This window comes from Cherax quadricarinatus, chromosome 17, assembly GCF_038502225.1.
Source record: "Cherax quadricarinatus isolate ZL_2023a chromosome 17, ASM3850222v1, whole genome shotgun sequence".
NCBI lineage: Eukaryota > Metazoa > Arthropoda > Malacostraca > Decapoda > Parastacidae > Cherax > Cherax quadricarinatus.
Window position 1 is genome coordinate 4,431,089 of NC_091308.1, and position 26,442 is coordinate 4,457,530.

The 26,442-nt window shown below is 38.4% G+C and overlaps 1 protein-coding gene across 4 annotated transcripts in view; it reads right to left on the bottom strand.

The window, feature by feature from the left end:
- The window catches only part of mbc (myoblast city), a 238,864-nt gene that overhangs the window by 12,712 nt on the left and 199,710 nt on the right, over nt 1-26,442 (bottom strand). For 3 of the 4 annotated variants that reach the window (XM_070085738.1, XM_070085737.1, XM_070085735.1), the window contains 2 exons: nt 3,082-3,234; nt 286-412 (listed from right to left, as the gene is read on the bottom strand). In XM_070085738.1, coding sequence (XP_069941839.1) covers nt 286-412; nt 3,082-3,234 — 280 coding nt within the window. The remainder of the gene's footprint in view (nt 1-285; nt 413-3,081; nt 3,235-26,442) is intronic. The other variant, XM_070085736.1, reaches the window with a different exon arrangement.

Sequence of the window (26,442 nt, forward strand, 5' to 3'; positions counted from 1 at the left end):
GCCTCATTCCAGAAAAACATATTCCACTACATAAAAACCAATTTGCTAATACAGTAGTCAACCCCATTGTTTTACAACTTCTGAAGAAAATTCCTTATTTTATGTATTAGTATCAAGTTTTCAATACATACCTCATTAATAAGCCATTATTCTTGTTATGTTATTAAATACACATACTCAATTAAAAGCTGCAAGTGGCAGTAAGCTTGAGCAGTAAATGTAGACAGTATTAGATGTAGTGTTAGATGCATTATGCACATGTAAAAAAGTTGTTTGGACACCTACTGGAGCTGTTACCTGCTCAGTTAACTCAAAGATTGGCTGAGGAGGGTTCAGATGGGATTCAGACCGGTCAAACCACTGAGTTGATGGCTCACGCTGGGATGAGAAGCTATCTCGACGCAGCAGCCGACTGTTAAATGAAGGAATTAAGAATACAGTAGGCCCTAAACTTTTGCAACATCACCATTTTATAATTTGCATGTCTGTGAGTAAATCATAGTAGTGATGGTCATTTAGTTATAAAAATCTATGAATCTATTTGTATTTTGTCATAGTATAAGCCCAAATTTGTGTATACATAATCCTGTATTGATTAAATCATTAATTTAGAAAATTCTCAAAACTTTTAATGTGATGTAGTTACTATGGCAGGCAATAGTCACAAGACCCTCATGTCTGACTTGTGTCTATCTATTCAAGCTAAGCTTGGCACACCCCCTTGAACTGTGTGTACCTTTGCTTGAGTGTTAGTTCAGATCACTAACCATTTTAACACTACAAATCCTCCAATCAATTAACCTATTTTTTGTAATTGAATTACATTTATAAACAGACCAAAATTTCATAAAAGAACACCTTTGGCTGGAACAAAAGCAGACTAGCAACTGTATAAGCTAATATAAAATGAAGTGAAACTTTATAGTTTCAATATCCTCAATGTTCCAGAAAAGACAAAACTTTAATGTCATATTATTACACAAATAAACTCAAGTGTAAATTTTTCTTCTAATACAGTCAAACCTTGGTTTTCGTATGCCCTAGTTTGAATGTAAAACTATCGTTATTCTCAAAAAAATGTATTTTTTTTGTTAATATTTTTGGGTGTCTGGAACGGATTAATAGGATTCACATTATTTCTTATGGGAAATATTGCTTCAGTTTTCGTATGATTTGGGTTTTTGTCAGACTTTTCGAATGGATTAATCACAAAAACCAAGGTTCCACTGTAGATTCCTCACCCCAGAGAGTCACATGCTTTTACATTTTACTTGGTATAAAACCAACTTTTTTTTTTTTGGTGGTTTTTTATTTGGGGGTTAGGAGAAGCAAAATTGTTGAGACCTAGGGGTTAAAATCCCAATCATGGTGGCTACCTTTTTACTTTTTATCAGTTCAGTTTTGATAACTGAATTGAATTTTTCTGTTATTTTTTTTATCAAATGCATTCATACTATGTGTATCCTCATTCCATGAAAGTATTGTGAGCTCACATTTGTTTGAAAGATTGATGAAGAACCATAGATTTTATATTTACATTTTTGTTAAGATTGAATTATTAACATTATTTGTTCCTCAGTTAGTTTTTAACCAAATACATTCCAACTTTGTGTATAATCACTTTGTATATGTAAAAAGAGCTCACATTTACAATTTGCAAAAGATTGGTCAAGCACCACAGATTTCATAGTTGAAAACCATGAGACTAAAAGATGTTCACTGCTTGTCATCTTGAGAAACACTGAGGTGGGTTGGCTCAGTGCAGCTGGCCGCCTCACCCACTGCCCCACACTGTTGCCCCTGTGCCCTATATGTATTCTTCTGGTACACTATTTGTCTCTGGATATTAACCACGAGTGGAGACAAATGCTTTTTGGGATTTGATGAGCTATTGGAGTGTAAGCAAGTTAATATTTTGTGAAGGGATTCAGGAAAACTGGTTAGCTGGACTCGAGTCTGGAAGGTGGGTAGTACAGTGTCTGTACTCTACAGGAAGAGTTTTGGACATCTGCTATTTAGAGGGACATCTAAACAGTTGTAAGTGCATGCCTCTGGCAAAACAGTGATGGTGTGAATGATGGTGAAAGTGTTTCTTTATTGGGTCACTTTACTTCAGTGGGAGACGGCCAGCATGTTAAATTTAACACTGAGAAAACCCATTCAAGTCAAAGATTTTACACAAATGTTTGAGGGTCTAAACTTCATTATATCCATCTATGCTTTGAGGGCAACATAAACTCTCTTCACACATTTCTAGACCAACAAGCAAGAACATAAGAATATAAGAAAGAAGGAACACTGCAACAGGCCTACTCACCCATGTGGAGCAGGTCCATGTCACCCCCCCCTCCCCACAAATTAGCCCAATGACCCACCTATTCTGGTCATCTCTACTCAAGGAAGGAGCACAGCACCAGATCCAGCAGCACAAGCTAGTCAGGTCCAATTCACATCCACCCACACCCTCTCATGTATTTATCTAACCTATTTTTAAAACTGCACAACGTTTTAGCCCGAATAACTGTACTCGGGAGTTTGTTACACTCATCCACAACTCTATTACCAAACCAGTGCTTTCCTATATCCTTCCTGAATCTAAATTTGTCCAACTTGAAACCATTGCTGCGAGTCCTGTCTTGGCTGGAAATTTTCAGCACGCTATTTGCATCTCCTTTATTTATTCCTGTTTTCCATTTATACACTATCTATAATATTGATGATTTAAGAATTAAAAAATAACAAAACACAATTTTTCCCCAAGAAGAATTAAAAAATAAAATAACAATTTTTCCCCAAGCTGCTGACTCCACCCATCACATTTTCACATATAGCTCCATTTTTCTAGAACCTAACTGGTGTGAAGGTGATTATCTACCGTATTCTTATTTTAATGGCCATATAAAGTTTCAAGATTTTTTGACAAAGATCAAAGCAGTAAAAAATATATATTTAGCATGCAATAATAATTGGTAGTTTGTACAGTGAACCCTCAATTTAATCAAGTGCAATGTTATTCACTAATGTATTCTCACAAGAGCTGTATAACCCAAGCTCTGTTTATTTAAAACTCCAAACTTATACCTTAAACTCTTCTCCTTTTTGCCAGATTTTGCAGATGATCCATTACCAATACTTGAGGAGATTTTATGATGACGAGGTAATGTTCCTGGATAACCTTTCCCTGATGTACTTAACCTTGAGAGAGATGACTGTGAGGATGATAATGACATACCCCTGAAATAGTTAAGATTTATATAAATACTACATAGAGTATATACTATTCACCTGTATAGTGCTTTCTTTGCCCTAAGCTAAGGGTGCCTGCATGTAGTGTCTTTCCAATATATTGGTACTATCATTGTCTACAATTATACTAATGCAATACAGCAATCCTGATATTATCAAGTTAATTACAAAAAAATAAAAAACATCAAGAAAAATAAATATATGGCATAAAGGTCATTAGAGTTTTTAGTCACTAAAGCACTAATTACACCCCAATGTACTTACTGTACAAATCTGAGGCACCCAGCAAATAAAAACGTTACCACAGTACATTTTGACTATATATCTAATTGACAGTAAACATTGCAAAACAATAAGAAAAACCATTTATGAAACTGAATATCATCTAACATGCATAAAACAAGACAATATTTACAAAATGCACAGATGCATCTCTAAATACATCAGCTTGCTAAAATATATGCCAAACAGTTGTAGAGAGAAATTAGTGCTCTCACTTAAGTGGTTGTCTCATAAATCAACATAGTCCTCATATATCCTTGACTTTCTAGTCATTTGAGTGGTTTCATCATACTGAAATCCCTTTCTAAATAAATTAATACCAGGTAATCTGAGTTGGCTGAGCACTTTTCTCACCTGGTGGTAAAAGTTTGAAGGGGTCATGAGTTAAGGAATTAAATTTAGTCAACTTGAGATGTGAATCAAGAATAAGCTGTGTGAAGATGATACAACCTTCAACAATCTGTGAAACAGTGCTGCTGCACAGTGGAAAAAAGTTACAAAAGTACTGGGAAATAATGTACAGTTAAAAAAGATATTGTATACAGTATTAGGCTCAAGTTTGAGTCTGGGTTTTAGAAATTACAGCAAAGCTTTACACCAGTACTGATGTAAAAGACAGAGACAAGAGAGAGAGACGAGAGATGAGAGCTCTGAGAGAGAGAGAGAGAGAGAGAGAGAGAGAGAGAGAGAGAGAGAGAGAGAGAGAGAGAGAGAGAGAGAGAGAGAGAGAGAGAGAGAGATAGAGAGAGAGAGAGAGATAGAGAGAGAGGGAGAGAGAGAGAGAGAGAGAGAGATAGACAGATAAAGACAGACAGATAGAGAGAGAGACAGAGAGACAGATAGAGACATAGATAGATAGATAGATAGAGAGAGAGAGAGAGAGAGAGAGAGAGAGAGAGAGCAAGAGAGAGATGAGAGATGAGAGAGAGAGAGAGGGAGGGAGGGAGGGAGGGAGGGAGGGAGGGAGGGAGGGAGGGGAGGGAGGGCGGGGCGAGGGAGGGAGGGGAGGGAGGGCGGAGGGGAGGGAGGGCGGGGAGGGAGGGGAGGGAGGGAGGGAGGGGCGGGAGGGAGGGAGGGGCGGGAGGGAGGGAGGGTGGGAGGGAGGGAGGGCGGGGAGGGAGGGGAGGGAGGGGAGGGAGGGGAGGGCGGGAGGGCGGGGAGGGAGGGAGGGAGGGAGGGGAGGAGGGAGGGAGGGAGGGAGGGAGGGAGGGAGGGAGGGAGGAGGTGCATTTCCTTCTTAAATCTCTTGACCAAGAAAAGGCTGTGGGCCCAGACAAGTTGAGCCCAAGATTGCTGAGAAGATGTGCAGACCAGCTAGCAGCACCTCTAACTCGCATCTTTCAGCACTGCCTAGTATAGTGTAAATGGCCCTCTCTATGGAAAGAGGCAAATGTAGTCCCTGTTCACAAAAAGAAGAGCAGAGCAGAAATCAGCAACTACAGACCAGTGTCACTCCTGTCAATCACTGGTAAGATCCTTGAGACAATAATCTCAAGACAAATGACAGAGTTTTTTGACTATCACTCACTAATTTGTGATCGTCAATATGGCTTCAGGAAAGGTTACTCTGCTGCTGATCTGTTGTTAAACCTCTCCACTAAGTGGCACCAGTCACTGGATGAATCCAAAGTCAGCTGTGTGGTAGCACTGGGCATTGCTGGCGCTTTTGACCGGGTGTGGCACCAGGGCCTCTTAGCAAAACTTCAAGCACTGGGAATTGCAGGCTCTACACTATGTCTCCTTAGTGATTACCTTCATGGTAGATCTCTAAGTGTAGTTCTCAATGGAATGGAATCAACAAGACATCCTATTGGGGCAAGTGTTCCACAAGGAAGCGTGCTGGGACCATTGTTATGGAATGTCTACTTCAACGACCTTCTTCATCTCATCCCAGAATCACATGCATATGCAGACGACTGCACACTGACATTCACTTATCCAAGAGAAGAAATGCCAGCTGCTCTAAGCTACATCAATCACCAGCTGAGAGCTATATCAGCTTGGGGAAATAGATGGCAAGTAACATTTGTGCCTGAGAAAATGCAAATGATGATCATCTCTAGGCACCATGATGGTAATGCTGGTGCAGTAGTAAGGATGAATGGGAGGGTGTTGGCACCTGGAGAAGAAGTTGATATCCTTAGGGTGAAATTTGACTCCAAACTAACCATGAAGAACCATGTTGTAAATCTTGCAAACAAGGCAGCCAGGAAGCTTACAGCACTTCGCCGTATCTTGCATCTACTTGACAGTAGGGGTTGCAAGATTCTGTCGAGGCACAAATGCTCGCACATTATGAGTATGCTTCACTTTCTTGGTTTGCCTGCCCCCCTCTCATCTGCGACTGCTTGACAGAGTAGAGAACAGAGCAAGACGTCTCATCTCTCGCCTGGACCCATCCTGGATAGATCTGTCATTTCAGCAGAGCCTTCAACATAGGTGGGATGTGGGTGGCCTTACTGTTATGTACAAGGCCAATATTGTCAAAGTACCACACTTGGATCCACTTCGAGGACAGCGTGAAACAAGCTTTTATGCCATAAGGCGGGCAGAAAGCAGCAACTTCACTCTGGCTGTACCCTTCTCCAGGACCTCACTCCATCTGAGATCATATATACCCAGGATGACTCGAGTATGGAACACATTCGTACAGCATAATGATGTCAACGAGATAAAGTCAGTTGATCAAATGAAAATGCTGGCCCACAGATGGCTCCAACTTCATCCTGTTCCCTACTTGTATGTCTCATAACAATAAAAATGCTTTCAAATGAGCTGATGTAGGTAACAGCTCTTAGCTTGCCAATAAAGTTAGGAATCCTCAACCTGTAAATAGCTTGTCAATAAAGCTAGGGATCCTTAACCTTGTCAAACCCTGTGTAAAAAAAAAAAAAAAGAGAGAGAGAAGGGGAGAGAGAGAAGGAGAGAGAAAGAGAGAAGGAGAGAGAGAGAGAGAGAGAGAAGGAGAGAGAGAAGGAGAGAGAGAGAGAGAGAGAAAAGGAGAGAGAGAGAGAGAAAGGAGAGAGAGAGAGAGAGAGAAATGGAGAGAGAGAGAGAGAGAGAGAGAGAGAGAGAGAGAGAGAGAGAGAGAGAGAGAGAGAGAGAGAGAGACAATTAGAGAGAGAGAGAGAGAGAAAAGGAGAGAGAGAGAGAGAGAGAAAAGGAGAGAGAGAGAGAGAGAGAGAGAGAGAGAGAGAGAGAGAGAGAGAGAGAGAGAGAGAGAGAGAGAGAGAGAGAGAGAGAGAGAGAGAGAGAGAGAGAGAGAGAGAGAGAGAGAGAGAGAGAGAGAGAGAAACTTTTGTAATTTGATTTGTGATTTAACAGAGTAGTACCTCAGCAATGATGGAAATAGAAAAGTGAATAAAGTAAAAAAATCATGGAATGGGTGGGGTATGAACTCAGGGCGAGCGAGTCCTAAAACTCACAGGCCAGTTCATTAACCAAGACTGGAGTGACTCCTACTGTTACTGATGCTTGTAATGATAATTCTGAAGAAATTATTAAACATTTTCCCTGGATAAATGCTGTGACAATGCTGGTATATTAGCCATGTAATCAAGAAATTCTCTACAACACAAGTTAACCAGCATTAAAGAATTTATGAAGTAGCTAGAATGTGCTGTAATGCACAGAAGATAACTAGCAGAAGGAAAGTGATGGGGCATCTTCTTGAGAAGTCATGCAATGCACATAATTATCAGAACCTTCTGATGTGTCAACAAATACTGAACCTGACCTCTTATCGATGAATCTTGTAGGAAAGTTATTACAATATGTACAAGATATGCTTACCAAAGGTTGAAATAAGCAAAGATGTTTATAATACAATAACTAAATATTGTACATCATTAATAAAACAAAAAAGTCATGTGTTTCTTAAAATAAATTTGGGTAGTCCTGGCAGAAAAAATGCACGTTTTACAGTACTGAAACATTAAACACAAACTTCCTGTACCACTGTGGTCCTTTATAATGGCATATGCAATTATTGACATGTATAAATTTTCAACTGTAAACATATCTGTAAACAGACTTATTTACATATACTGTACATTATATAAATATTTATATATACTGTATAGTAAAACATTACACTGTGGAACATTTTAAATGAAATAAATTATAAAATTTAAAAATACGTAGTAACATGCAAAAACCCACCATTTTGGTCATTCATCTGGCAGCATCTATGCTACTTAAGACACTGACTAAACTTAAAGATGAAAAGAGACCACTCTAGGTGGTGGTGAGTTTGAGAGCAGCTAGGATAGCATGGAGCTCTGCACTGAATACTGAGGACTTGAATACGAGTCCTTGGTGCTATCACTGCAAAACTCACTACCATTTATTTATTTATTTAGTAATTTAAGCATACATACAGAGGTACAAAAAATACAGGTAAGAGCAGCATGCCAAAGCCACTTATATGCATAGCATTACAGGCTGGCTTAAAATTAACTTAAGATTAACTAAGCAATGATGAAATCAGTGATAAAACATTATTGTAAACAGATAACTATAAAGCACAAATGAGTATTACAAAGACAGGTCATATGGTTGCATGCACTGCTGTACATTCAGTCGAATGGAGTATTCTGTTAGGTAGTGTATTTAAAAAAATAACAAAGTTAGATTGGGTCCTAGGTTTAACATTTGTGTGATATAATTGTGAGTAACATATAGGATATACAATTTATAAGGTTCAGTTATTCAGTATTTATTTGGTTTTGAGTGAGTAAGTGATCTTTGAGAAGAGACTTGAATTTATAAACAGGTAGTGTTTCTTTTATATTTACAGGTAATGAATTCCAGATTTTAGGGCCTTTTATGTGCATTGAGTTTTTGCATAGCGCGAGATGGACACGAGGAACATCAAAGAGTGATCTGTGCCTTGTGTTATGGTCATGTGTTCTGTTGAGGTTGGCAAGGAGATGTTTGAGGGGAGGGTTAATATCAGAGTTAAGTGTTCTATGTATGTAATAGGTGCAGTAATAAGTATGGATGTTTTGTATGGTGAGTAGGTTGAGTGTTTTGAATATTGGTGGAGTGTGCTGCCTGTAGTGAGAATTTGTTATCATTCTAACTGCAGCCTTTTGTTGGGTAATTAGTGGTCTGAGATGGTTAATTGTTGTTGAGCCCCATGCACAAATTCCATAGGTGAGATAGGGGTAAATAAGAGAGTGATAAAGGGCCAGGAGGGCTGACTGTGGAACATAGTACCGTATCTTCGATAGTATGCCTACAGTCTTGGAAATTTTCTTAGAAATTTGTTGTATATGTGTATGAAATTTGAGTCTATTATCAAGGTGGATTCCTAAGAATTTTCCCTCTGTTAGCTTTGTGATAGGTGATGCTCATTAGCCCACAAGAAAAGACTAATCAAGGTCATCAACAGTGCCTGGCACTGCTTACTATGATGGATATAAGACACAATCCAAGATGGGTCAGGGCAAAAACAACATCTGTGACAACAGACTCATCCACTCCACAAAACACTAGGACAGCCAATATCCAGGCAAAAAAATGGCATGGAGTCTCCCTGTTCTTTGCTGCAAAGTCAGTAGCATAAGCCAGATTGCAAGCCATGAATCATATCTAAGATATATAATAATAATAAAATTAAGCACTAAACCTAACGTAGAAGATAATGCAAGCATATTTCAGCACCAGGGGAAACTAACCAGAGTCAACATAAAGGCTTTCTGCAGGAAAAGTCCTGAAGGACCTATGCATAGCTAGATCTCCAGATAATGGACCTGGTCCAACAAATGCAGCAAAGGGCAGACTGGATATTGTCAAAGGTCTTATGTTAGTCGATATTATTAAAATATATTTACGTGTTAAACTTGTAGAGGTCATACAGTGTTGAACGGATTTCAATAAATAATTTAAGTGGATATTTGCTCAGAAAATTTAGCTAAGCATGTCAATTCACTACCCATACAAGGCATCCCTTGTATGGGCAAGGCAAACCTGGACATCTTTGTGCCAATCAACATCTTTGTACCATCAACAGAATTTCCAGCCCTTCATGGCTTATGTAAGAAAATGTACTCAACACATTACTGATGCCAGATTATGGTAGTGTGAGCCAGTGGGAGGACATTTTTGGGGCAAAAGGAAGGAGATGCATTGGAGAAATGACAAGTGACTAATGTACTGGATTAAAATGGAGAAGTAATCTCTTAGGAACATTGGGACAATAGGATTAAGTCTTTGGAAATCTTCCAGAAAGAGGCAACTCACAAGTTGTCACCCACTTATTAAAAATCCATACGATACACAGTACTATAGCATTAATAAGAACTGAACCCTGGAGTCAAGGGACACTTTTCCTGGGGACACAGACCAAACATGAGTCACAGAGGGGTAAGGATTCCATGGCCCAGGAGACTTCCTAAATTAGAGAGCCCGATGATGTGAAAAGTTGCCCCATCAAATATAAAGATCCCTCTTCCAACATTCCTATCCCTATGATAGGTGGAGCTGGTGACCTACATGGAAAGCTTACATTTGTGGCCCATCACCAGTAGCCAGAGTATAATCCACCACCACCTGGGTCATAGAGGTAGCATAAGCCTTTCTACTATAACAAGACTGCTGGTTCAAGGAGACACTGGTATCTTAATTAAGTCAGAAGAACCTTCCCAGTATTGACTGGGGATAACTCTATATATTTAAATCAGAGGGACCTTTCTTCTATGAATTGAGGGTTACCCCTGGTTGTTTAATCAGTCCCTCCTTGTATGGATTGGAGGTGACCCTGGTTGTTTTGAAACTATTTCTGAAGGCTTGGAATCCAAGTGAAATTTAGTTTGTTAGTACTGTGTGAGGGATTGTATATACAATTTACAGTCAGGCTACTAGTGTTCTAAGTCTTGAAATTGTTGCTAGGAATCTATGTAGATATACCAGATGGTTCAGATTAACATAAGCAAACACTAAGACATATTTATTAGAAAAATTTCAGTCCTAGGACCTTGATCACTTCTAACATACAGAGGTTGAAAGACAGTATATATAGGCAGAGAGTGATGTGTGAGTGTTGCACGGTGACCTGAAGAATGCCATATTGGGATGAGGACAGGTAGATGATGAGATCATGTGACACCTGTGTTACTGGGTAGGTGCTGCTTTGCCTGATTGAGTATCATGTATGCTAATGTGTTAGAAATTTTGTGGTTTCCAGTTTTACATTCTATTGTGTCGGTGATGGTGATTAGCATGGCTTCTAGACACTGGTGAAAACAGGCAGAGATCTTGCGGTCCACCTGAACGAGCATCAAAGTGCCAGTAACAAAGATGCTTTAAGGTATGCCTGTGTCCTCCACAGAGACTCCATGGGGCATTTGATGAACTAGGATGAGGTACAACTTGTTCTCACCGAACAAGACCTTAGACGCTAACGGTGTCTAGAAGCCTCACTAATCAGCATCACTGACACAGGAGAACAATACTGGAAACCACAAAATTCCTAAAACATTAGCATACATCATACTCAACCAGGCAAAGCAGCACCTACCCAGCAACACAGGAGTCACTTGATCTCATCGTCTACCCGTCCTCATCCCAATATGTCATTCTTCAGGTCACCATGCGTCACTCACACCTCACTCTCCGCCTATATATAATGTCTTTCAACTTCTGTATATTAGAAGGGAACAAGGTCCCAGGACCGAAATGTTTTCTAATAAACATGTCTTAGCGTGACTTTGTAAATGGTCCAAGTCAGACTGAAACGTCGTCATAAGCTCCTCTCTCCTACGTGCAGGTTATTTGTGTATTGTTCCAGCTATGGTATTGTGACTTCTCGTTATTAATAAATATGTCCTAGTGTTTATTTATGTGTGTTTTTAAACCAACTTGTCGGTATTTATTACCAAGGTTTATACCAGATATACCAGTACAGTGGACCCCCGCTTACCGATCACCTCCCAATGCGACCAATTATGTAAGTGCGTTTGTACGTGTATGTTTGGGGGTCTGAAATGGACTAATCTACTTCACAATATTCCTTATCGGAACAAATTCGGTCAGTACTGGCACCTGAACATACTTCTGGAATGAAAAAATATCGTTAACCGGGGGTCCACTGTACAATGTGTACAGGTATTCCTGTCACCTTTCACTTTCATGATACTGTAATGTACTGTACTTACTACGTAGCATTTCACCAGCAATGATTGAAGGGCCTCCCCATTTCTTGTAAGTCTAAAGATATGAATGATGGTGTACAGAGGTATGTTAAATACATTTTTGTTTTTTTTGTTTTTAACCAGAGCTCTGTTAGTTGCAAAACTTGTTCTGGTGATGTATTCACCTGTATTTGAAAAAGCCTATTGTGGAGATATGTGTACAGATTAACCCTGACATTCTGCCCCCAAAATCTAAATTTTCCATATATAGTACAGTACAATATTTTAAATACTATACAACTTTAGCCAAGTTTTTTTAAGAACTTTATGAGGGATCAAATGGCTCTGCTGCAAAAAAAAAACATTCTAGCAGAAACTGGAAAAAATGCTGAAAACTAAAATATTTGTATCAAAAACACAGAAATATTCAACCCAAATATTTGACAAGCATAACAGTAAAGGAGCACTGCCAAAGACTTCTTTATGCATGCTAGGCAGGGCTGACGAATGTAAAACTATTAGATAAGAATGGTGGAGCACTACAGAAGACCTTGTGGCCCATGATAGACAGATCCTATTCAACACTGCAGCAAGCCCACTGGCTCATGTTAGGTCCTACTCACATCCAATACACTTATTTGGTAGAGATTGGTGAAGAACTGAAGAGTTATTATTTACTAATTGTTTTGTCAGTACAGTTATCTATGTTTTGTATGTTGGTGGGTGATGGGCTGGGTGGGGCAAGATATAGAAACAAGATGGTTGGAATGATTTACGTAAAGCTTTCGATACAGTCAACCATGAACTACTGTACTCCAAATTAATGCACTATGGTATCAGAGGCCACTCCCTCAACTACCTAAAGTCATACCTTAGTCCCACAAGGAAGCATCCTTGGACCACTCCTCTTTCTCATCTATATCAATGATCTACCAAATGCATCACAGCTACTCAAACCCATATTTGCAGATGACACTACATATATATTTTCCCACCCAAACGCAGTCATACTAGCAAACACTGTCAATGCTGAATTACAGAAAATATCTGCCTGGATGATGACTAACAAACTTACCCTGAACACTGATAAAACCTATTTCGTTCAGTTTGGAAACAAAGCTGCAAATGATCCAATTAACATTACGCTAAATGGATCATCAGTCACAAGACTCACAGAAGGAAAATTCCTAGGTATCCACCTTGACAGTAGCCATAAGTTCCAGACACACATACAACAAATCATCAAGAAAATCTCCAAGACTGTAGGCATACTATCAAAGATAAGGTACTACGTTCCACAATCAGCTCTCCTGGCACTGTACCATACACTCATATACCCTTATCCTACATATGGAATTTGTGCACGGGGATCAACAACATCCAATCACCTAAAACCCTAATAACCCAGCGAAAGGCAGCAGTAAGAATGATAACAAATTCTCACTCCTGCCAGCACACACACCAATTTTCAAAAGTCTGAATCTGCTTACCATTAAGAACATCCATACTTATTCATGTGCCTACTACATACACAGAACAATACACACAAATATAAGCCCCCGCTCAAACTTTTACTCACCAACCTAAACAGGACACATGACCACAACACAAGACACAGATCTCTTTTTGATATACCTAGTGTCCATATCACACTGTGTAAAAACTCTATGCACATAAAGGGCCCCAAAATATGGAACTCATTACCAGAAGGTATTAAAGTAACCCAGTCTGAAAATCAATTTAAGACTCTTCTCAAAAGCCACTTAATCACCCTAGACTAAATGCTAAATACTCAGTATACATTTACTCACCTATGTCCTCCCACATCATAACTGAAACAATCACATTGAACCTTTTATCCATTGTTGACAGGAATATAATTGAATCATTGCTTTTCCCAAAAGCATTTTAGAATATAAATATGTATATCTTTGTATTATACAAATTTTGATTCATTTATAATTAATATTCTACTGTACAACTATGAAATAATTACTTTCCTACTGTACAACTATGATATACTACTCCTTAGTATTAAGTAGAATGTAAGCCAATAATGTTAAGTTGGCCCATAATGCCAAGGCATAATAGAGGCTCTCTTTGCATTGCAACTCACTATTGTATATACACAATCTCAATGTACTGTTTGCAAAGACATTAAATAAATAAATAAATAAATAAATAAATAAATAAATAAATAAATAAATAAATGGTTGATTGTGTGGTGATAAGTGACAGGATAGGCAAGTTATTCCCTCCTTGTCCTCTCCTTACCCTGGCATGGCTTACTGTACTTACACACAATTCACCCTCTCACACCACACCATTATAAGCTGAACAATAATGCTTATTCTCCTTCTGCTATACAACCATGATTTGCATTTGATATTTATAAACCTAAAATGATCAGCTGTTGTGCTTGTAAATAAAATAAGGGAAGAGGGTGGCACAAATGAAACTCCTGAATATTATCAAATATATTTGTATATTTAATGTGGAATATGGTAACTAACCCTTTCGAGGTTTCGGCCGTACTAGTACAGCTTACGTGCCAGGGTTTTTGACGTACTAGAACGCATAAATTCTAGCGCCCTCAAATCTAGCAAGAGAAAGCTGGTAGGCCTACATATGAAAGAATGGGTCTATGTGGTCAGTGTGCGCAGTATAAAAAAAATCCTGCAGCACACAGTGCGTAATGAGAAAAAAAAACTTTGACCGTGTTTTTGGTTTAAAACAGCGACTTTGCACTGTATTTTCGTATGGTATTTATGGTTGTATTCTAGTTTTCCTGGTCTTATTTTATAGAATGGAAGACATATTACAGAAATTGTGATGATTTTGATTGGTTTCACAATGAAAAGTACCTTGAAATTGAGCTCAAAGTGGCAGAAATGTTCGATTTTTGCCAAAGTTCAAAAGTAAACAAATCATGCCACGTGTCCAATACACGTCAACTGTTGAATCTAATATTCTTTCACAAGTGCGCTGGTAATATTTATACCATTTCTACACTAATACAGTAGTCTGCATAACAGTAAATCTTCTATTTTTTGTGAGAATAAAAATTCAAAGTGGAAAGCAAAAGAAATGTAAGAGGGGCGTGGGGATGTGACTAATGAACAGAAGAAATGTTATTTTAGTGCCAGGAATGTCTTTCTTGTTTATTCTGGACCCTATTTGGAAATTGGCATCTTTTGGAATTTGTGTGAAATTGGCAAAGTTGCTAAATTCTGGCCACTTTATTGGATAGTTGAAATCGGTAAATGGGTGGTGTCTTGTACTCATTCGATAGAAAATACGAAGCTCTAGTGAAATAATTATGAATTTTGTCGACTAGTACACTGGAACTGGCCGAAAATAGGGCTCAAAGTGAGCAAAATAGCTGATGCGTAAACATCGTCGAGACCGCTAACTTCGCAAGAGCATAATTCCTTAAGCTTTCCATCAAATTTCATACTTTTGGTGTCATTATGATCAGGAAAAGATTCTCTATCTTTTCATAAGAAAAAAATAATTTTTTTTTTTTAAATTTTGGCGACCCTGAGAACAAGTCTATGAGAAGACCTGGTGACCCTCAAAGGGCTAAGTGTAGTCTTGATACACTAAAGAAATAGGAGTCTAATGTGCAGGAGGCCTTCAATATGATAGGGTTTCAACTACTCACATGTACCTATTACCTATGAACAGGTCTACCTCTTATTTTTTACTTTAAAATTTGGTTTTAAAACTTCAATATATACTAAAGTATACGTATATGATACAAAGAATATTTTCGGTAAGAGTTATAGAATATTATTTGCAGTTTTGGTCAACAGGATGATGGTCATTGTAGATATTTACTACAAAATTAGGTTCTGGATCAACATCAATATCCAAGCAAAAAATACAATATGGGAAACTTATAACTAAGACTGAGAAAATGCACATCAGTTAAGAAAGAATATAAATAGTGAGATAAGCTAAAGATCGGTTTAAGATAGTAATGTACTAAAATTAGATTTTTTATGCTAAATGAACAACTGGAGAGTAGAATGAAGCACTGTTATGTGGAGCTGTGGTGGTGGATATATCATGACAACTACAAGGTAGAAAGCTACAGGCCTAATATAAGAAGTTCAGCCAATGTCTAAGAGGAATGCAGTTAGTTTAATTTCTAAGGTAATTTGATATCTTTTACTTGTGGGGATCTTTTCACTACAAATTTGCCCTCTGTAGTTTCAAGGTCCAGATCTTTGTCACAACCACCTTAAAGAAACCACTATACTGTATTACCAATATAATACAACCAGGTAAACATATATGCAAATGTTAACAATGTTACTTTAATATCAGTTGTAAAGAACATGAAAAGATTAATTTTATATCACATATCCATAATTTTTTATTATTCAAGGTATCTAGCATGCAAGTGTAGTAGGTTGGTAGACAGCAACCACCCAGGGAGGTACTACCGTCCTGCCAAGTGAGTGTAAAACGAAGCCTGTGATTGTTTTACATGATGGTAGGATTGCTGATGTCTTTTGTCTGTCTCATAAATATGCAAGATTACAGGCATGTCTTGCTACTTCTACTTACACTTAGGTCACACTACACATACATGTACACATTTATTTATACACACTCATCTGAGTTTTCTTTGATTTTATCTTAATAGTTCTTGGTCTTATTAATTTTCCTTTTATATCCATGGGGAAGTGGAATAAGAATCTTTCCTCCGTAAGCCATGCGTGTTGTAAAAGTCAACTAAAATGCCGGGAACAATGGGCTAGTAACCCCTTTTCCTGTAAAGATTACTAAAAAGAATAAGAAGAAGAAAATTGTCAAAGTGGGAAGTCTGAATGTGCGTGGATGTTGTGCAGATGATAAGAAAGAGATGATTGTGGATGTTATGAATGAGAAGAAGCTGGATGTCCTGGCTTTAAGTGAAACAAAGCTGAAGGGGGTGGGAGAGTTTCAGTGGAGAGGAATAAATGGGATTAGGTCAGGGGTTTCAAATAGAGTTAGAGCTAAAGAAGGAGTAGCAATAATGTTGAAGGATAAGCTATGGCAGGAAAAGAGGGACTATAAATGTATTAATTCAAGGATTATGTGGAGTAAAATAAAGATTGGATGTGAAAAGTGGGTTATAATAAGCGTGTATGCACCTGGAGAAGAGAGAAGTGTAGAGGAGAGAGAGAGATTTTGGGAAATGTTGAGTGAATGCGTGGGGAGTTTTGAATCAAGTGTGAGAGTAATGGTGGTTGGGGATTTTAATGCTAAAGTGGGTAAAAATGTTATGGAGGGAGTAGTAGGTAAATTTGGGGTGCCAGGGGTAAATGTAAATGGGGAGCCTTTAATTGAGCTATGTGTAGAAAGAAATTTGGTAATAAGTAATACATATTTTATGAAAAAGAGGATAAATAAATATACAAGGTATGATGTAGCACGTAATGAAAGTAGTTTATTAGATTATGTATTGGTGGATAAAAGGTTGATGGGTAGGCTCCAGGATGTACATGTTTATAGAGGGGCAACTGATATATCGGATCATTATTTAGTTGTAGCTACAGTTAGAGTAAGAGGTAGATGGGAAAAGAGGAAGGTGGCAACAACAAGTAAGAGGGAAGTGAAAGTGTATAAACTAAGGGAGGAGGAAGTTCGGGTGAGATATAAGCGACTATTGGCAGAAAGGTGGGCTAGTGCAAAGATGAGTAGTGGGGGGGTTGAAGAGGGTTGGAATAGTTTTAAAAATGCAGTATTAGAATGTGGGGCAGAAGTTTGTGGTTATAGGAGGGTGGGGGCAGGAGGAAAGAGGAGTGATTGGTGGAATGATGAAGTAAAGGGTGTGATAAAAGAGAAAAAGGTAGCTTATGAGAGGTTTTTACAAAGCAGAAGTGTTATAAGAAGAGCAGAGTATATGGAGAGTAAAAGAAAGGTAAAGAGAGTGGTGAGAGAGTGCAAAAGGAGAGCAGATGATAGAGTGGGAGAGGCACTGTCAAGAAATTTTAATGAAAATAAGAAAAAATTTTGGAGTGAGTTAAACAAGTTAAGAAAGCCTAGGGAAAATATGGATTTGTCAGTTAAAAACAGAGTAGGGGAGTTAGTAGATGGGGAGATGGAGGTATTGGGTAGATGGCGAGAATATTTTGAGGAACTTTTAAATGTTAAGGAAGAAAGGGAGGCAGTAATTTCATGCACTGGTCAGGGAGGTATACCATCTTTTAGGAGTGAAGAAGAGCAGAATGTAAGTGTGGGGGAGGTACGTGAGGCATTACGTAAAATGAAAGGGGGTAAAGCAGCTGGAACTGATGGGATCATGACAGAAATGTTAAAAGCAGGGGGGGATATAGTGTTGGAGTGGTTGGTACTTTTGTTTAATAAATGTATGAAAGAGGGGAAGGTACCTAGGGATTGGCAGAGAGCATGTATAGTCCCTTTATATAAAGGGAAAGGGGACAAAAGAGACTGTAAAAATTATAGAGGAATAAGCTTACTGAGTATACCAGGAAAAGTGTACGGTAGGGTTATAATTGAAAGAATTAGAGGTAAGACAGAATGTAGGATTGCGGATGAGCAAGGAGGTTTTAGAGTGGGTAGGGGATGTGTAGATCAGGTGTTTACATTGAAGCATATATGTGAACAGTATTTAGATAAAGATAGGGAAGTTTTTATTGCATTTATGGATTTAGAAAAGGCATATGATAGAGTGGATAGAGGAGCAATGTGGCAGATGTTGCAAGTATATGGAATAGGTGGTAAGTTATTAAATGCTGTAAAGAGTTTTTATGAGGATAGTGAGGCTCAGGTTAGGGTGTGTAGAAGAGAGGGAGACTACTTCCCGGTAAAAGTAGGTCTTAGACAGGGATGTGTAATGTCACCATGGTTGTTTAATATATTTATAGATGGGGTTGTAAAGGAAGTAAATGCTAGGGTGTTTGGGAGAGGGGTGGGATTAAATTATGGGGAATCAAATTCAAAATGGGAATTGACACAGTTACTTTTTGCTGATGATACTGTGCTTATGGGAGATTCTAAAGAAAAATTGCAAAGGTTAGTGGATGAGTTTGGGAATGTGTGTAAAGGTAGAAAGTTGAAAGTGAACATAGAAAAGAGTAAGGTGATGAGGGTGTCAAATGATTTAGATAAAGAAAAATTGGATATCAAATTGGGGAGGAGGAGTATGGAAGAAGTGAATGTTTTCAGATACTTGGGAGTTGACGTGTCGGCGGATGGATTTATGAAGGATGAGGTTAATCATAGAATTGATGAGGGAAAAAAGGTGAGTGGTGCGTTGAGGTATATGTGGAGTCAAAAAACGTTATCTATGGAGGCAAAGAAGGGAATGTATGAAAGTATAGTAGTACCAACACTCTTATATGGGTGTGAAGCTTGGGTGGTAAATGCAGCAGCGAGGAGACGGTTGGAGGCAGCGGAGATGTCCTGTTTAAGGGCAATGTGTGGTGTAAATATTATGCAGAAAATTCGGAGTGTGGAAATTAGGAGAAGGTGTGGAGTTAATAAAAGTATTAGTCAGAGGGCAGAAGAGGGGTTGTTGAGGTGGTTTGGTCATTTAGAGAGAATGGATCACAGTAGAATGACATGGAAAGCATATAAATCTATAGGGGAAGGAAGGCGGGGTAGGGGTCGTCCTCGAAAGGGTTGGAGAGAGGGGGTAAAGGAGGTTTTGTGGGTAAGGGGCTTGGACTTCCAGCAAGCGTGCGTGAGCGTGTTAGATAGGAGTGAATGGAGACGAATGGTACTTGGGACCTGACGATCTGTTGGAGTGTGAGCAGGGTAATATTTAGTGAAGGGATTCAGGGAAACCGGTTATTTTCATATAGTCGGACTTGAGTCCTGGAAATGGGAAGTACAATGCCTGCACTTTAAAGGAGGGGTTTGGGATATTGGCAGTTTGGAGGGATATGTTGTGTATCTTTATATGTTTATGCTTCTAGACTGTTGTATTCTGAGCACCTCTGCAAAAACAGTGATAATGTGCGAGTGTGGTGAAAGTGTTGAATGATGATGAAAGTATTTTCTTTTTGGGGATTTTCTTTCTTTTTTGGGTCACCCTGCCTCGGTGGGAGACGGCCGACTTGTTGAAAAAAAAAAAAAAAAAAAAATCTAGCATGCAGCTCAAAAATTTTTGCTAAGTAAAGCTGTTCCAACAAAATTGACAAAGACATTTACAGTACAGTATCTATAAAGGTTTCCATTAACTAGAGGCTAGCATGCACAGTACAGTTAATGTCTTTAAAGGAAAACATATGCATGATAAATATTATTATGATAAAAACAGATACTTCAAAATTTATGAAAGCATTTTGGATAAAAAAAAAAAAAAATCCAGTACCGTAGTTCATAAAGTGTTGATTGATACTGAAGCTCTGCCAACACTCTGTATCTTTACTGCAGAACAATGCAAAACATCTTGATGCTTAAATAATGCATACAGTACTGCATTGGTGAATGTGTCTTCAATATCACTGCAATTATACTTGCATATAAACTTAGAAAACTCAAACTTTGAAAAAAAAAATTAAGAATATTTCAATCCCTGCTAAGGGATCTTTCTCAGAACAGATCATTGCACAGAACAATGTATGTATTGTATGAGTTTGGCATGTACAGTTATGTAGAATGTCTGTCTTGCATTTAGCATATACAGGATCAAACCTCCACCACTACTTTCAATGAACGACCCACATGGGATTAGTGCTTTGAATGATAAAAAAACGTGAACAAAAATAAGTAAGTGAAGTGAATATACATGAGAGAGCAACTCATTAAGGGTGATGGTGTGAGTAATGCTTAAGAAGGCTGATCCAACTAAAGGTCAAATTATGCAACTTGACCATAATTTATTTATTTATTTATTTGAACATGATACAAAGAAGTACAAGGAAATACAGTGGTTAAGTGTAACATGCCAAAGCCCCTTGTATGCAGAGCATTATGGGCAGGCTTAAAATTAACTTAAGATTAACTAAGCAATGATATATTAAGTGGTAAACATTGTTGTAAACAGTTAACAATTAAGCACAAATGAGCATTACAAAGACAGGTCATAAGGTCATTTACTGTATTGCTGTGCATTCAGTAGAATGGAGTATTCTGTAAGGTAATGTAATTAAAAATAACAAAGTTCGATTGGGTCACAGGTTAAACATTTATGAGATACAATTATTCAGTATTTATTTAGTTGTGGGTGAGTAAGTGATTTTTAAGAGACTTGAATTTATAAACAGACAGTGTTTCTTTTATTTACACAAGTAATGAATTCCAGATTTTTGGGCTTTTCATGTGCATTGAGTTTTTGCATAGTGTGAGATGGACACGAGGAACATCAAAGAGTGATCTGTGCCTTGTGTTATGGTCATGTGTTCTGTTGAGGTTGGTAAGGAGACGTTTGAGGGGAGGGTTTATATCCGAGTTAAGTGTTCTATGTATGTAGTAGGTACAATAATAAGTATGGATGTTTTGTATGGTGAGTAGGTTTAGAGTTTTGAATATTGGTGGAGTGTGCTGCCTGTAGTGGGAATTTGTTATCATCTGACTGCAGCCTTTTGTTGGGTAATTAATGGTCTAAGATGGTTTATTGTTGTTGAGCCCCATGCACAAATTCCATAGGTGAGATAGGGGTAAATAAGCGAGTGACATAGGGCCAGGAGGGCTGACTGTGGAACATAGTACTGTATCTTCGATAGTATGCCTACGGTCTTGGAAATTTTCTTGGAAATTTGTTGTATATGTTTTTGAAATTTGAGTCTATTATCAAGGTGGAGTCCTAAGAATTTTCCCTCTGTGAGCTTTGTGATGGGTGATCCGTTTATCATTATGTTAAGAGGGACATCTGTAGCTTTGTTGCCAAACTGAATGAAGTAGGTTTTGTCAATGTTGAGAGTAAGTTTGTTAGTCCTCATCCAGGTAGATATTTACTGTAATTCGGTATTCACAGTACTGGCTAGCATGACTGGGCTCGGGTGAGAGAAGATGTATGTAGTGTCATCTGCAAATAGTGTGGGTTTGAGTAGTTGCGATGCATTTGGTAGGTCATTTATGTAAACGAGAAAGAGAAGAGGGCCAAGGACACTTCCCTGTGGGACACCAACTGTAACTGGCTGTGTGGAAGAGTTTGCTCCATTTGTGTACACATATTGGCTTCTGTTGCTGAGGTATGACTTTAGGACATTAGTATTCTCTCCAATTACTTCATTCTGTACATTAATTTATACTTAGGAAGATTCCAGAGCAGGGAATGAAATACTCAGTTTTATAAATTGTTTGGCTTAATTTGAAAATATGAGTTTTCTGAGTGTTTTACAAGTGTGACATTATGTGTTAATTAATACAATTTATATCCATAAAGTACAGGTCAGCCATCACTGATCCAGCAATCACTAATCCAGTTCTATCACTAATCCAGCACTAATTTTGGCTAGCCGAAATTAGTGCCGGATTAGTGATGGAACCAGATCACTCTGATCCAGCATAATCACTAATCTGGCACCCTACAGGTTCCAATGATGCTGGATTAGTGATGGTCAACCTGTATATAATAATCCCCTTCTTAGTACTGTACATATATCTGAAATGGCGGTTCTACATCAGCACAAAAATGACTGAGCATGCATTAATAATCATGCACTGATGTGAAGACTTTGGCTTTACCTGTTGTGTCAGGAGAGTTGACTCCTGTGGTGTTACCCAGGGGGTGGGGGGGAGGGGAGCCTGGAGGGGGAGGCAGGAAAAGGAATGGAGCAAGAGGACATAGCTAATGAAATAAAGCAGGTTGCCAATAAAACAGAAAGAGAAACTAAGAATTTCCCAAGAAAATTATGAAAAAAGTATAGGAAGATAATTTTTCTTAGAATAAAGTGGAAATAATCCAACTCAGCATTGTTTTAATGCTTTGTGAGAAATAAAGAGAAAAAATAAGGTTACATGTAAAAAAAAAAAAAAGTTTACATGTATAACATGTTCCAATTCACATACTGAATCCAAAATCGCATATACGTGGTGTACAGAAGAGTTAAGTCGGGAAATTTGGTCAAGAATACAGTAATGAATTCATCAATTCAGAAATACCCTTCGGAAGAGGCAAATGTCTATTTCCTTATTCTTTTATTAATCTAGTGTACTCCTATTATTTAAAGAAATGAAGACTTAATCCATGACCTCTGCAGTCCTTCAAGATAGCACAGGGATGTATGTATTAGTAACATGACTAGGTTCTCCTTGGTACCAAGCTACACTAAACTAACTATTACAACCTTAGCTAATTCATCATAGTAGTAGGCACAGTACAAAAAAGAAAATTTCACCCATTCTTTTACTTTTAGAAGGACTGGATGTATTTCAACAATAAAAATTATTGTACATAACTGCAGGGAGGAGGAAGGAGGAGTGAGTCATGGAAGGAAGGAGCCCACACTCTATGCATATACCTCAGCTGGTGACAATTATATAATCTCATGCATACTAATACAAGCATGAGATTGCAGGTACTTAAGGTCTGTGATCAGTTGTGAAGAGGCCTTGAGGCTCTGATTTTATGTATGGTTCCACTGCAGTTTTTCCACAATATACATGAAAAGAAGAAATCACACAACACTGATCTAAGGCATTAAAGCTTCTTACACAGTCTGGCTTCAGTTGCAAGTACTGTAAGGCAATATTTACAGCATTCTTATATTAATTTGAACTAATAATTTGTGGCTAAATGGCACTGGCTACAAAATAATGGAGACATACCAAAAAAACCTGGGCAAAGCACATCTTATTAGTTTTAGGACAATATAAATAGCTAGGAGTCTGGGAGGGTCAAAAGAAAGTTAGAGGAAGGAAGAGGAGAATAGAGAGGTAAGGAAGATGAATGAGGTTAGAGCAGAGAAAACAGTGAACAATAATTTATGAAATCCATTCTCTCCCCTAGGAGTTCGGTAATATATATACTACATACAACAAGTACAGTATTTATTGTACAATACATATGGTGTAGAATAATTTTTTGCCCAGTTACTATTAGCCATCTGGTAAATATGGCAACTAGCTTAGAAAATTTATTCCAATTTAAGACATGCCCATTAAAAACAAGCAGAGAGAAATGCAAATACATACTGTACTCCAGAAATTTGGCTAGGTAAAGCCCCCTGCCTTCTGAGAGCTCAAGTAGATAAACCCTACTGAACATTCAAAGTCTGTTCCAAGAAATGAGAATAATACCATGGCAGCATTCTGCAAGGTATTTAAACTATTGGGAGGGGGGAGGGGGGAGGAAAGCTTTCCTAAGAAATATATTAAATTCAAATTTTTTTTTTATGTATAGCATAGAACAGTGGGTGTTCTCTTAGCCGTTAAGAGAAATTAATTGGATGTCATGGTTAAATAGCCATCCCTCACAATGACAGGACAAATCAGCATTTTTCGGAACTGATCTATGAGGAAGACGTGTAGTAAATGCAAAAGCAGAAACAAACTGATTAAACATACTCCCCACTTCAATGAGGTTGGTCATTAGAACTGCTCATGGTAGTCTTGAAGATCTTGGCTATTGAGAAACATAGTTTGTTGATTTTTTCTTCCTTATTATTGATTCAAATTCAATTGTATATTAAATAAAAGTGCTCATAGTATTGTACTCTATTACACTAGCCTCCCAAAAACAAAAATTACTACTTCCCAACTGTGGCTCTGCCCCATATGCTTCAGATAATCAAGCAGCCACCATGGTACAAAACTTGTATAGAACTTACCAAATACAGTGGACCCCCGGTTAACGATATTTTTTCACTCCAGAAGTATGTTCAGGTGCCAGTACTGACCGAATTTGTTCCCATAAGAAATATTGTGAAGTAGATTAGTCCATTTCAGACCCCCAAACATACACATACAAACGCACTTACATAAATACACTTACATAATTGGTCACATTCGGAGGTAATCATTATGCAGGGGTCCACTGTAGTTGCTTGTAAACAACACTTACAATATATAATTGGCCATGCTGTATTTTTTTTTTTTTTTGACAAAGAAATTATGATAGAATTTTGGTTAGTGGTGAAAGGTGGGGAACAGAGGAGCTGCCCCAGGCAGGTGATGACATTAACCATATTTGTTGAAAATCTGAGAGGAAATGACAACTGTGCACCTACAATGAACACTAGTGGTGAGTACAGTAAAACCTCTCATTAATGGATTTCCAGTTGTCTTCTGAAGTACTGGGTGAAATGTGCTAACTCCGACATTTGTCCAGTACAGGACAAAGCAACCACATCCAGGAATTTCAATATGAAAATGTATACTGGGAAAAAGAGTAGTTGAGAAAGTAATGATTCATTGTTAGAAGAGGCCTTAGAAAGTGACCAATCTTTGTTGGTCAAACTTGCATCCTCTCAAGAGTTATGAAAAGTAGTTATACACTTGTAAAACTCAAAATAACTCTACAGTACTAATTAAGTAACATAAGTAAGCTGCATGTTAAAAGTAATAGCCACTGGCAGACGAGTAAGCACAAAATACTTGTACAGTGGACCCTCGCCTAACGATATTAATCCGTTGCTGAGAGCTCAACGTTAGGCAAATTAATTTTCCCCATAAGAAATAATGGAAATCAAATTAATCTGTGCAAGACACCCCAAAGTATGAATTTTTTTTTTTTTTTTACCACATGAAATATTAATTTTAATACACACAAACTGAAGAAGAGATGTACAATACATGACACTTACCTTTATTGAAGATCTGGTGATGACTGATGGGGTGGGAGGAGGGAAGAGTGTGGATGGTCTTAGTGTTTAGAAGGGGAATCCCCTTCCATTAGGACTTGAGGTAGCAAGTCCTTTTCCGGGGTTATTTCCCTTCTTCTTTTAATGCCACTAGGACCAGCTTCAGAGTCGCTGGACTTCTTTCGCACAACATATCTGTCCATAGAGGCCTGTACCTCTCGTTCCTTTATGACTTTCCTAAAGTGTTTCACAACATTGTCAGTGTAATAGTCACCAGCACGGCTTGCAATAGCTGTGTCAGGGTGATTTTTATCAAAAAAGGTTTGCACTTTAAGCCACACTGCACACATTTCCTTAATCTGTGAAGTAAGCAACTTCTTGAATTTCTCTCCCCCCTCCTCCGAAGCAGTTTCCTCAGGTCTGGCCTCTTGCTGTTGAAGATGATCTAGCAGCTCATCAATGGTTAGTTCTTCATTGTCCTCCTCCACCAACTCTTCCACATCCTCCTCACTAACCTCACCAATATGAGCACTAGTTCCAGGCATTTTTTCCTGTTCACCTGGGTGTTAGTCAACTGTTGTGGGTCGCATTCTGGGGGACAAGATTAAGGACCCCAATGGAAATAAGTTAGACAGTCCTCGATGATGCACTGACTTTCTTGGGTTATCCTGGGTGGCTAACCCTCTGGGGCTAATCGTTTCTCGGTAATTGTTTCATGTTAAGCCATACCAACAACACGCTCTCCACATCTTTGAGTAATACAGCTGATGGTGGTGCAGCAACAGCTGACTGTGGTGCAGCAACAGCTGACCATGGTGCAGCAGCAGCTGTGGTGCAGCAGCAGCTGACTGTAGTGCAGCAACAGCTGACCGAGGTGCAGCAGCAGCTGACTGTGGTGCAGCAGCAGCTGTGGTGCAGCAACAGCTGACTGGTCCAGCAACAGCTGACTGTGGTACGATAGTATTTCTCACCCTTTTTACCACAGGGTTGGCACTAGAAGCTTTCTTGGGGCCCATGGTCACTTATTTTGCAGGTGAAATCACTAAAAAAGCTGTGATAATATAAAATGTTCT